General features: G+C 42.3%; 1 protein-coding gene across 2 annotated transcripts in view; it reads left to right on the top strand.

Moving 5' to 3' along the window:
* Window positions 1-12333, top strand: part of LOC126175406 (lateral signaling target protein 2) — a 335369-nt gene that overhangs the window by 273808 nt on the left and 49228 nt on the right. For both annotated transcript variants that reach the window (XM_049922200.1, XM_049922199.1), the window contains exon 7: window positions 7376-7456. In XM_049922200.1, the coding sequence (XP_049778157.1) occupies window positions 7376-7456 (81 nt within the window). The remainder of the gene's footprint in view (window positions 1-7375; window positions 7457-12333) is intronic.

Genomic DNA, 12333 nt, shown 5'->3' with positions numbered 1-12333 from the left:
CTGCAATTTATTAGAGAACATGTAGAAGATGCAACAGGTCTACTAAAGAGACCGCCTGCATGATGCTTGTTCATCCTGTTTTGGGATATTTTCGCCTAGTGAGGCATCCTTACCAGGTAGGATCAATGGAGTACATCGAGAAGTAGGGGAGAGAGTCACAGACATGATACAAGATTTGGGGTGGACATCATTAAAACAAAGGCATTTCTCTGGTGGGATCTTCTCACAAAATTTCAATCACCAAATTCTCCTCCAAAGGCAGAAATATTTTGTTGATGCCACCCTACATAGGGAGAAATGATCATAATAAAATAAGGGAAATCAGAGCTCGCTTGGAAAGGTACAGGTGTTGGTTTCTTCCACACGGTGTTAGAGTGTGGAATAATAGTTGATGAGCGCTGTGCTAGGCACTTAAATGTGATTGCAGTGTGTCCATGTAGGCATAGATGTAGATCATTAACTGTAGGTGTTTTCCCAGAGGGACAGTCCCTATAGGGACTGAAATAGGCCATATTCGCTGTAAAAAGGATACCTCCACAGAGGTCAATAACTGCTGCCCAGCTTTTCTCCTTACTTCATTTTCTAAAATTTTCAACTTAATGTAACAGGAACAATAATAAACAGGGTAGAAAATTGTAAGCTTTCAGGAGTGCATGTTGATGAAAACCTAAATTGGAGAAACCTTACATTTGATCAGCTATAATGTTTAGGTTTGTCTACTTTTGCCATAAAAATAACTGGCAACTTTGGGGATATACACTCCTGGAAATTGAAATAAGAACACCGTGAATTCATTGTCCCAGGAAGGGGAAACTTTATTGACACATTCCTGGGGTCAGATACATCACATGATCACACTGACAGAACCACAGGCACATAGACACAGGCAACAGAGCATGCACAATGTCGGCACTAGTACAGTGTATATCCACCTTTCGCAGCAATGCAGGCTGCTATTCTCCCATGGAGACGATCGTAGAGATGCTGGATGTAGTCCTGTGGAACGGCTTGCCATGCCATTTCCACCTGGCGCCTCAATTGGACCAGCGTTCGTGCTGGACGTGCAGACCGCGTGAGACGACGCTTCATCCAGTCCCAAACATGCTCAATGGGGGACAGATCCAGAGATCTTGCTGGCCAGGGTAGTTGACTTACACCTTCTAGAGCACGTTGGGTGGCACGGGATACATGCGGACGTGCATTGTCCTGTTGGAACAGCAAGTTCCCTTGCCGGTCTAGGAATGGTAGAACGATGGGTTCGATGACGGTTTGAATGTACCGTGCACTATCCAGTGTCCCCTCGACGATCACCAGTGGTGTACGGCCAGTGTAGGAGATCGTTCCCCACACCATGATGCCGGGTGTTGGCCCTGTGTGCCTCGGTCGTATGCAGTCCTGATTGTGGCGCTCACCTGCACGGTGCCAAACACGCATACGACCATCATTGGCACCAAGGCAGAAGTGACTCTCATCGCTGAAGACGACACGTCTCCATTCGTCCCTCCATTCACGCCTGTCGCGACACCACTGGAGGCGGGCTGCACAATGTTGGGGCGTGAGCGTAAGACGGCCTAACGGTGTGCGGGACCGTAGCCCAGCTTCATGGAGACGGTTGCGAATGGTCCTCGCCGATACCCCAGGAGCAACAGTGTCCCTAATTTGGTGGGAAGTGGCGGTGCGGTCCCCTACGGCACTGCGTAGGATCCTACGGTCTTGGCGTGCATCCGTGCGTCGCTTCGGTCCGGTCCCAGGTCGATGGGTACGTGCACCTTCCGCCGACCACTGGCGACAACATCGATGTACTGTGGAGACCTCACGCCCCACGTGTTGAGCAATTCGGCGGTACGTCCACCCGGCCTCCCGCATGCCCACTATACGCCCTCGCTCAAAGTCTGTCAACTGCACATACGGTTCACGTCCACGCTGTCGCGGCATGCTACCAGTGTTAAAGACTGCGATGGAGCTCCGTATGCCACGGCAAACTGGCTGACACTGACGGCGGCTGTGCACAAATGCTGCGCTGCTAGCGCTATTCGACGGCCAACACCGCGGTTCCTGGTGTGTCCGCTGTGCCGTGCGTCTGATCATTGCTTGTACAGCCCTCTCGCAGTGTCCGGAGCAAGTATGGTGGGTCTGACACACCGGTGTCAATGTGTTCTTTTTTCCATTTCCAGGAGTCTAGAAGTTAGTAAGTTAATATATTTTCATCCATTGATGTTTATAGGATAATATCTTGGATAAATCCTCACTTAGGCAAAAACTATTCATTGGACAAAAGAAAGTAATTAGAACTGTGTGTGAAGTGAAGTGTACGCATGTACATCTTGCAAGTATCTCTTTAAACACCTGGGTCTATTAACCACAGCCTCACATGATACTTATTCACTTACAGAATTTATCAACAATCCATCTAAGTTGGAAAGTAACAGAGATATTTGCGAGTACTGCACGAGAAGGAAAAAGGTCTACATTCACCTTTAATGAATCTAAGTTTGGTACAGAAAGGGATGAAACATTCAGTTACAAAACTCTTTGATGACCTACCCATGGAAATATAATGTCTGACATGTAGTAGAAGTATTTCCAAATGTAGATAAAAAGATGTTTCTCCCAGACAACTCCTATTCCAGAGAGGAATTCTTGCATAGAGATAGTCATTAAGAGAAACCTGTAAATGGCCAACGTGTAGCCATATAAATATTACTTTTAGTTTTTAGAGAGGCACAGTTAAAAGATACTAATTGTGCCTGTCTGCAACATAATATGTCTTCTTCAAGGTAAGTATCAATCTGTCTTTTCCTAAATTGTTGATTTTCCTGCCTGGGGTTTGGATTTTTTTTTATTTTATTTTTTTATTTTGTTGTGTATAATTGGCCAGTGTTTTTCTGTTGACACATTTTACATCATAACATTTATTTTGAATTTTATCTATATAACAAGTAACTAGCTAACTGTCTAAAACAGTTTCTCAGAAACAAGTATCACACAGAAGCAACAAATGCAACCTTGAAAAAGAAATAACTTGGTTTCATCTGCACTTACAACAGGAACACTGTGAATATAATTCACAAAAATGAAACAGGGCCCCTGAATTAATGAAGCTATATTGCCTGTTTCATATGTCACTGTACTGTTAGCAGCGCAACAAGATGTATAATAGGTAACAGAGGTCTAAATGTACGGTAATGGGGTAATTGGTTATATTTATGTTGGCGAAACACTTAATCTCAGGAAGAAGAGAGAAGAATTTATAGAAATGAAGAAAAATTACAACTGTTGTAAATTACAGAATTTTCAGAAAAATTTGAATGGGACCAGGGGGGACTTTAATGATTTGAAATGATTTTGTGTCGCTTACAAACTTTACAGCAGACTGGTGAAATTGATGTAGCAGAACAGTAGTTTAGACATGGGCTTCATGTTTTGGAATGAGTGTGGTAACACTGCAGTGAAGCCACTGTACTTACATTCTAGAGGAGAAGGACTTCAATCCCGATTTTGCTGTCCAGATTTAGATGTGTGGTTTCTCTGCAGTCATTAAGTTATATATCAGAATGTTACTTTAAAAGGATGGAGCTGATTTATTGCCCCATCCTTATCCTATCCCTTTTATTCTGTGTCTCTATTGGCCTCATAATTGATGTGACTTTAAACATTAATCTTCCTCCTCTCCCTGTATTTACAAGGGATGCTGTTACGACAGGCCTGTCCAACCATACTTCAAGTTTTTCTGTTGTAAGAGTCTTCATTGTTTAGCTTCCTTTGCCAGCCTCATTTGATGGAGCAAGTACTCTATGTCCAATGACCTCAGTAAATTGTACATTAAACTTGAACAAAAGGAACTATTGAACTAATTACTCAAAGTTTATGTACACGTATTTATAGTGGTAAAGTATCATTCCTTTCCTTTGATATAAATGGAAACACGAGCATGTTAGATCTCTCTTCTCTTTAATGAATGTATTGATAAATGTGTAAATAATTAAGCAGCCCATTTATTTGAAGTGCTTTTCATATAGAGTATGATGGTTGAATGAAAAGTAATGCCTCCACCTTCATTAATTGGGTTTGGATGGGAATATTTTAATAAATCCAATGCAGAAATAATCCTTAGAATGTTATCTTCAATTAACAATATTCACTTTTCCACATAATCACCAGCCAACTGGATACATTTCTGCCAGCAATGAACAAGTTTTCTGAAGCCATTACAGAAGAAGTCGACACTCTGCTTCTGCATCTACAGTCTCGCAGTTCTCTCAGCGTCTTCATCAGATGCATAAAGATGTCCCCGCAGATTGTTTTTCATTATCGGGAATAGATGGAGATGTAAGTCGGGCAGTGCTATATCTGGACTGTATAGAGGATGTCGTATGGTGGTGAGATTCAGTCTCTGAAGTTCTGCTGTGGTGGCATGTGAAGTGTGTGGTTTGGCATTCTCATGCACAGGAAAACATTTCCCTTTTCCTTTTGGACCCTTCTTAGCCATCGTTTCAGAGTTTGCAGTGTTGTGATGTAACGCTCTGAATTTATTGTTGTTCCATGATCAAGAAAATCAACATGGGTAACACCATCTGCGTCCCAGAACACTGTGGCCATGATTCTTCCAGCTGAGGGCTGCGTCGCATCTTGAATTTCTTTTTCTGGGGCGAGTCTGTGTGTTGATATTCCATAGACTGATGTTTCATCTCCAGGTTGTACCGTATTTACTCAAATCTAAGCCGCACTTTTTTCCGGTTTTTGTAATCCAAAAAACCGCCTGCGGCTTAGAATCGACAGCAAAGTAAGCGGAAGTTCTGAAAAATGTTGGTAGGTGCCGCCACATTTAACTTCTGCCGTCAAATATATGTGGCGCTACACAGGCACGCCAGAACCTCTGCGTCAGTAAATAAATTTAAAAAAAGGTGGAAGACGAGCTTTTTTCTATGCCCCGAGACTGGCTAGACTGTTTGTGTTTGGGATGTTTGTCAATATAGCCAACTCTACGTTCTGAATTTTTTCCTACCTGTGACAAGTGATGGTTGCTAATAGGAACTTTTATGAATTGTGAATCACATGCAGTATTCTCTTCACCATAAGAATAATTCGAATGTAAACATTTTGCCAAGTATTCTTTCGTGTTTGCTGCTATCTCATTTAAATCGTGTCTGCCTAATAAACTATGAAACTAGAGTGAGACAACAGCAAACGCGAAAGAATATACATATCATGTCATGTTTATATTCGTATTATTCTTATGCCGATTTGTGATACAGTCAGAAATGAAGCACGGCAACTGACTAGATTTTTAAATCTAAGATGACTAATTTCTATGCAGAATGTAATGTACTAAAGAGGCGTCTGCAAAGATTTCCAAACGGAGAAAAATTTTCGATAAACTCTCGTTCACATCTTATATCATATGCAGTCTATTATTTGGTTCTCGTTTATCATTATCAAAGAAAGCAGCAGTGTAAGTAACAACAAATAGCAGTCTCTTGCCATTGTTTCGCTAATGAGACAATTCCTCTCTTTTTTTATTCTAACTTGTAAGCGGCGGTAGCGCGCTCAAAAGCAAGCGATGCCGCGAGCGGCGACAGGCCGTAAACACTCGTTATCAGAATGCAACAAAAAATGCATAACACAGAACAATAATGCATTTTCAGCTTAGAGTGAAGTAAACACCTATAACAAAGAGAACAGCACTTATCAGATCAAAGAAAAATAAGCAATCAATTCAAACCAGATGAAACACGCGAAAAAGGAAGGGTAGCCATATAAATACGGACGGAGCGCCTGACGTACAGCAATGGCTACCTGGTAAAGCTTAACTGCTAAGCTTACGACTCGAACCAAACTACTGTAGCTGTATCGTCATTCATTCGACCTAAATTGTGTCTCATATTACAATGGACCAACTTTGTTTCAATTTGGAGGTGCGGTGTAAAACTTTTCACTCCCCTTGAATTTCGAGTCTCAAATTTCAGGTGCGGCTTAGATTTGGGAATTTTTTTTTTCCTTGATTTCGAGTCTCATTTTTCAGGTGCGGCTTAGATTCGAGTGCGGCTTAGATTCGAGTAAATACGGTAATGGTGTACCCACACTTCGTCTCCTGTGACAATTGAGTGGAGAAAGGTGTCACCTTCATTCTCGTAACATGAGAGGAGTTCCTGGCAAATTTCAGGTCTGCATTTTCATTTCAGGAATCAGCATCCAGGGTACTCATTGTGTACAGATCTTCCGATAGCCAAGCAAACCAATAATGTGACCCACACATTCTTGTGAAATGCCGATTGTGCTTGCAGTTTCTCTCTGAGTGATACGACGATTGTCCTGAATCAGTCCGTCAACATTTTGCTTGTGAAACTCGGTGATAGCTGTTGCATGATGTTCAACTTTTTGTTTGTCACACAGGTAAGATGTTCCCACCCCAACGTCTTTAAACTTACTCTCCCAACAATGCACAGTCACCATAAACTGCTTTTATTCTCTGATGAATCTCCTTTGGGGTGACACCTTCTGCTGTCAAGAATTCAATGTTGCTTAAATCACATTGACCGACCGTCTGTGCAGGGTTCCATACTTTACACTGTAACACCACAACCGCTCAATGCCAAGGCTTTCGGCCAACTAGAGCTGTAGAGAAGAGGCTATGGAACAAGCCAGCACCTGCCACGTACCAATGCTGCCAACTGTTGAAGAGTTATGAAGGTGGAGGCACTACTTTTCAGTCAACCCACATACATCTTTTAAAGATGGTGATACATGTTGACAGTGACAGGGTTTTGGCATTGTGTTATGATTTCTTCAGTTGGAATTTACCCGTGCCACTGAAGTTAGAGGGATAGCTGTGAGTCTGCAAACAATGTCTTGGCAATCAAGGTAATCCATTTGGTGGGAGTTGTTCATTATGCATAAAAGACAGTTTCACTTTAAGCATACTATGTGGAAGTACCAGAGAAATGAAATTAAATTGGTCACCCTCAACATTGAATGGGGGAAAGCAGTTTTATTACAGTATTTAATCTATGTAAGATTCCATCATTGCTGTTATTGGCACTCGTACATTGATCTTACATAACTTGTTTAATACATGTTTTCTGTTTTTATCACTTTATGTGGCTTTGTGTTTCATTAAATATCCATTCAGTTCTTTGATACAACACATAGAAATTTTGAATAAACCTCAGTATCTTTTTTCCTTGCTGTCATTATATCAGTCTGATTTACATTATTAAAAAGTTTTTCCACTTCTTAGTACACATTAATTATAATAAATTATTGATTCAATCTATATTATTACAAGAACACAGGAACTGGGAAACACATTAAAGTGAATGTTTCTACATTTTTATGATCTTGTTGCCAGTTGGCTGAAGCATTAATTTCTGTTCAGGAACTTGGAGGTGCCAGTAGCAGGCAGCTACTCATCTACTTGTTCCAGTTGTCCCAGCTCCGTCACAGTCAGCTCAGACAGGTGAATGTCAATATATTTGTCTGTGAATTTTGGATGGTTTTTACCAGATTTTTTGTCTAGGCTCCTAAGCTAATCAACCTGCTTAAATTTTGGAAAATTTATGTATGTGCATCAGCTGTCATTTGTCATCTTTATATGAAATGTGTTTTCTATGGATTTGAGCTCAAGTAAATTAGTAAATTTTGATTCTCATTTGTCAAAATAGATAATATTGTGGAAAAAAGCTATAACTGGTGAAGAATAACCTAGAGTTTTAACTGATAGTGACTTTAAAGAAGAATAAAATTAAAAGCATTTAGTTCTGCCCTTCTTCAGGAGGTCAGTCATCTGGTTTTATGCTGAGCCTTTCTGTACCTTGTTTCTTTAGTTTCCCACTATGTCCTCTTTTTTGCTGCCATAGAAAACATGTTTTATTATGTAGCTAACTATTACTCAGGTTTGTCAGTCAGAAGATATTAATTTTGTATACCATAGTTTTGTTCAAAATCCTCCCACTTATTCCGTGGTTGACCTTATTGAAATGCATTTTAAATTTTCTTAAATATCAATTACTGTGTAGTTACTGTCTTTAGTTCATTTTAGTGATACAACAGGATATGGAAGGACTGCTCGTGTTGTTTACATTTACATAATCCAAAACCCACAATGTCTGAAGAAACAGTATTTGGAGACTTGAATGATGTCTCTGCATTCCAAATTGAAATCTGGTTCTTGGAATTGTGTAAAGAAGTATGAAAAGTATTGTCAGCATTTTCCTCAATGTGCATTGCAGATTTAGATTTGCCATAGTTTTCCTAGATTTCTTAAGACGAAAGCTAGGATGATTGCTTTGAAAATGGCAAGGCGAACTTCCTTTCCCCATCTTTTCCAGTCTGAATATTTGCTCACTCTCAAATGATGTCATTATACACTCCTGGAAATTGAAATAAGAACACCGTGAATTCATTGCCCCAGGAAGGGGAAACTTTATTGACACATTCCTGGGGTCAGATACATCACATGATCACACTGACAGAACCACAGGCACATAGACACAGGCAACAGAGCATGCACAATGTCGGCACTAGTACAGTGTATATCCACCTTTCGCAGCAATGCAGGCTGCTATTCTCCCATGGAGAACGGCTTGCCATGCCATTTCCACCTGGCGCCTCAATTGGACCAGCGTTCGTGCTGGACGTGCAGACCGCGTGAGACGACGCTTCATCCAGTCCCAAACATGCTCAATGGGGGACAGATCCGGAGATCTTGCTGGCCAGGGTAGTTGACTTACACCTTCTAGAGCACGTTGGGTGGCACGGGATACATGCGGACGTGCATTGTCCTGTTGGAACAGCAAGTTCCCTTGACGGTCTAGGAATGGTAGAATGATGGGTTCAATTACGGTTTGGATGTACCGTGCACTATTCAGTGTCCCCTCGACGATCACCAGTGGTGTACGGCCAGTGTAGGAGATCGCTCCCCACACCATGATGCCGGGTGTTGGCCCTGTGTGCCTCGGTCGTATGCAGTCCTGATTGTGGCGCTCACCTGCACGGTGCCAAACACGCATACGACCATCATTGGCACCAAGGCAGAAGCGACTCTCATCGCTGAAGACGACATGTCTCCATTCGTCCCTCCATTCACACCTGTTGGGGCGTGGGCGTAAGACGGCCTAACGGTGTGCGGGACCGTAGCCCAGCTTCATGGAGACGGTTGCGAATGGTCCACGCGGATACCCCAGGAGCAACAGTGTCCCTAATTTGGTGGGAAGTGGCGGTGCGGTCCCCTACAGCACTGCGTAGGATCCTACGGTCTTGGCGTGCATCCGTGCGTTGCTGCGGTCCGGTCCCAGGTCGACGGGCACGTGCACCTCCCGCCGACCACTGGCGACAACATCGATGTACTGTGGAGACCTCACGCCCCACGTGTTGAGCAATTCGGCGGTACGTCCACCCGGCCTCCCGCATGCCCACTATACGCCCTCGCTCAAAGTCTGTCAACTGCACATACAGTTCACGTCCACGCTGTCGCGGCATGCTACCAGTGTTAAAGACTGCGATGGAGCTCCGTATGCCACGGCAAACTGGCTGACACTGACGGCGGCGGTGCACAAATGCTGCGCAGCTAGCGCCATTCGACGGCCAACACCGCGGTTCCTGGTGTGTCTGCTGTGCCGTGCATGTGATCATTGCTTGTACAGCCCTCTCGCAGTGTCCGGAGCAAGTATGGTGGGTCTGACACACCGGTGTCAATGTGTTCTTTTTTCCATTTCCAGGAGTGTATATGAGGTACCCCATTAATATTCCAGTTCAGACTTTAAGTGAAATTTTATGAAAAATGCATTTTGGAAGTAGATTGCAATTTTCCAAAATATTACCACTGTAATAATCTCTCCTTATCTCACCTGTGAAAGTGTCTACATGTAACTGCTCAAATTTTGTGCCTCCAAAGACTATTGCTCCGAGCTATTACAAAGCTCGCTTCAGCTGTGCTTCATTAGTCCTGTAGTAAACGGTTGTAAACTCTACAGTTTATTGGAATGCATAACTTAAAGTTTTCCTAAAATGAGACCTGTTACTGGTTTCTGGTGCCTTCTGGAATTTGTTCCATTTCATCTGGATGATTAAAAGTCTCATGTCAAGTCATGTTGTCAATCAGTTTGTTAATATTCAACAGTAACAATTTGGATACATCCACAATAAAACACAAAGCAACTTGTTTATCTGTTACTTACATATAGTCACTGAATTTCATTTAGTCCTTCAGTATATCCAAATTAAGTCTTTCCTGAAACACCATGTCTCAGGCCAGGGGTTTAAGAACCACATAGGGAAACTTTTCAGCTCCTTCTTCTCTTTACCTATGAAAGAAAATCTGCCCACAGACTTGTTGTAGTGTAGCACGTTTCTTTGATGGGAGTGGCTTAATGTGTGTTTAACATCCGGCTTCTCCTCGATTACTTCAGATTCACCTTACTTTTAATACCAGCCCAAGCACTGCAACCTGCAACAGCCTTGTACATGTTACATAATCTTTGGCTTTATCACGTCAAAATTTCTGTACACAAATCTTGCTGCACTTCTTCATATGTCTTCCAGGCCCGAATCCAGATAAGACGGTTATGAGTCCCATACAGAACAGCAGTACTCAAGATGAGCTCTTACCAAGGACCAGTATGCCTTTTGCTTCCCCTTTCTCATCACTTGGAAGCTGACCCTGTTTGCCTTGGAAACTGTGCCTTTCACATGAACACACCAGCAAAAATTGCTATCAAATATCACTTGTAGATACTTAAAATTAGTTGACATAGAGAATGAATATTCCCGTACCTTTAGCTCAACTGTTATTTTGCATTTTCTGGAACAGAAACTGACAAACTGAATCTTGATTCCATTGGTACTTATTCTGTTTGTTTACCTGCTTCTCTGTTGTTGCAAGGCCATTGAGTCTCTCAATCCTGTGAGTGGCTAATTCTGTGATATACTACCAGATCATCTGATATTAGAGTGATTTGTGTGTCCATGTCATCAACAGCAATCACAGCAAGTGTCCATGTGGCATCTCCAAAAATTCCTCATCTTTCTATGAGACATCTTTCTGTACTCTTACCCTCTGGATTCGGCCTTGCAGAAACACCTTTATCCAAGCCATACTCTGCTTCCATCCCAGCAGTTTGTAATTAATGTAACGAGACCCTATTATCGAGTTCATCAAATGCATTGATGGGTCTAAAATCGTGCAGTTTAGAAGACCCCCCCCCCCCCCCCACACACACACACACACACAAAACCCTCATGTAATGTGTTGCATCATTTATGTCAAGAAATCCTAATCCCTGTGGCAAAGCAGGTTACTTATTCCATATATATATACCTAAAAACAAAGATGATGTGACTTACCAAATGAAAGTGCTGGCAGGTCGACAGACACACAAACGAACACAAACGTACACACAAAATTCAAGCTTTCGCAACAAACTGTTGCCTCATCAGGAAAGAGGGAAGGAGAGGGAAAGACGAAAGGATGTGGGTTTTAAGGGAGAGGGTAAGGAGTCATTCCAGTCCCGGGAGCGGAAAGACTTACCTTAGGGGGAAAAAAGGACGGGTATACACTCGCGCACACACACACATATCCATCAACACATATACAGACACAAGCAGACATCTGCTTGTGTCTGTATATGTGTTGATGGATATGTGTGTGTGTGTGCGCGAGTGTATACCCGTCCTTTTTTCCCCCTAAGGTAAGTCTTTCCGCTCCCGGGACTGGAATGACTCCTTACCCTCTCCCTTAAAACCCACATCCTTTCGTCTTTCCCTCTCCTTCCCTCTTTCCTGATGAGGTAACAGTTTGTTGCGAAAGCTTGAATTTTGTATGTATGTTTGTGTTCGTTTGTGTGTCTGTCGACCTGCCAGCACTTTCATTTGGTAAGTCACATCATCTTTGTTTTTAGGTATATTTTTCCTTCGTGGAATGTTTCCTTCTATATATATATATATATATATATATATATATATATATATATATATATATATGTGTGTGTGTGTGTGCGCGAGTGTATACCCGTCCTTTTTTCCCCCTAAGGTAAGTCTTTCCGCTCCCGGGACTGGAATGACTCCTTACCCTCTCCCTTATATATATATATATATATATATATATTTAAAAAGAAAGATGATGAGACTTACCAAACAAAAGCGCTGGCAGGTCGATAGACACACAGACAAACACAAACATACACACAAAATCTAGCTTTCGCAACCAATGGTTGCCTCGTCAGGAAAGAGGGAAGGAGAGGGAAAGACAAAAGGATTTGGGTTTTAAGGGAGAGGGTAAGGAGTCATTCCAATCCCGGGAGCGGAAAGACTTACCTTAGGGGGAAAAAAGGAGGGAAA

The sequence above is a fragment of the Schistocerca cancellata genome, chromosome 3 (assembly GCF_023864275.1).
Source record: "Schistocerca cancellata isolate TAMUIC-IGC-003103 chromosome 3, iqSchCanc2.1, whole genome shotgun sequence".
Taxonomy (NCBI): Eukaryota; Metazoa; Arthropoda; class Insecta; order Orthoptera; family Acrididae; genus Schistocerca; species Schistocerca cancellata.
This window is presented reverse-complemented; position numbering and strand designations above follow the sequence as displayed.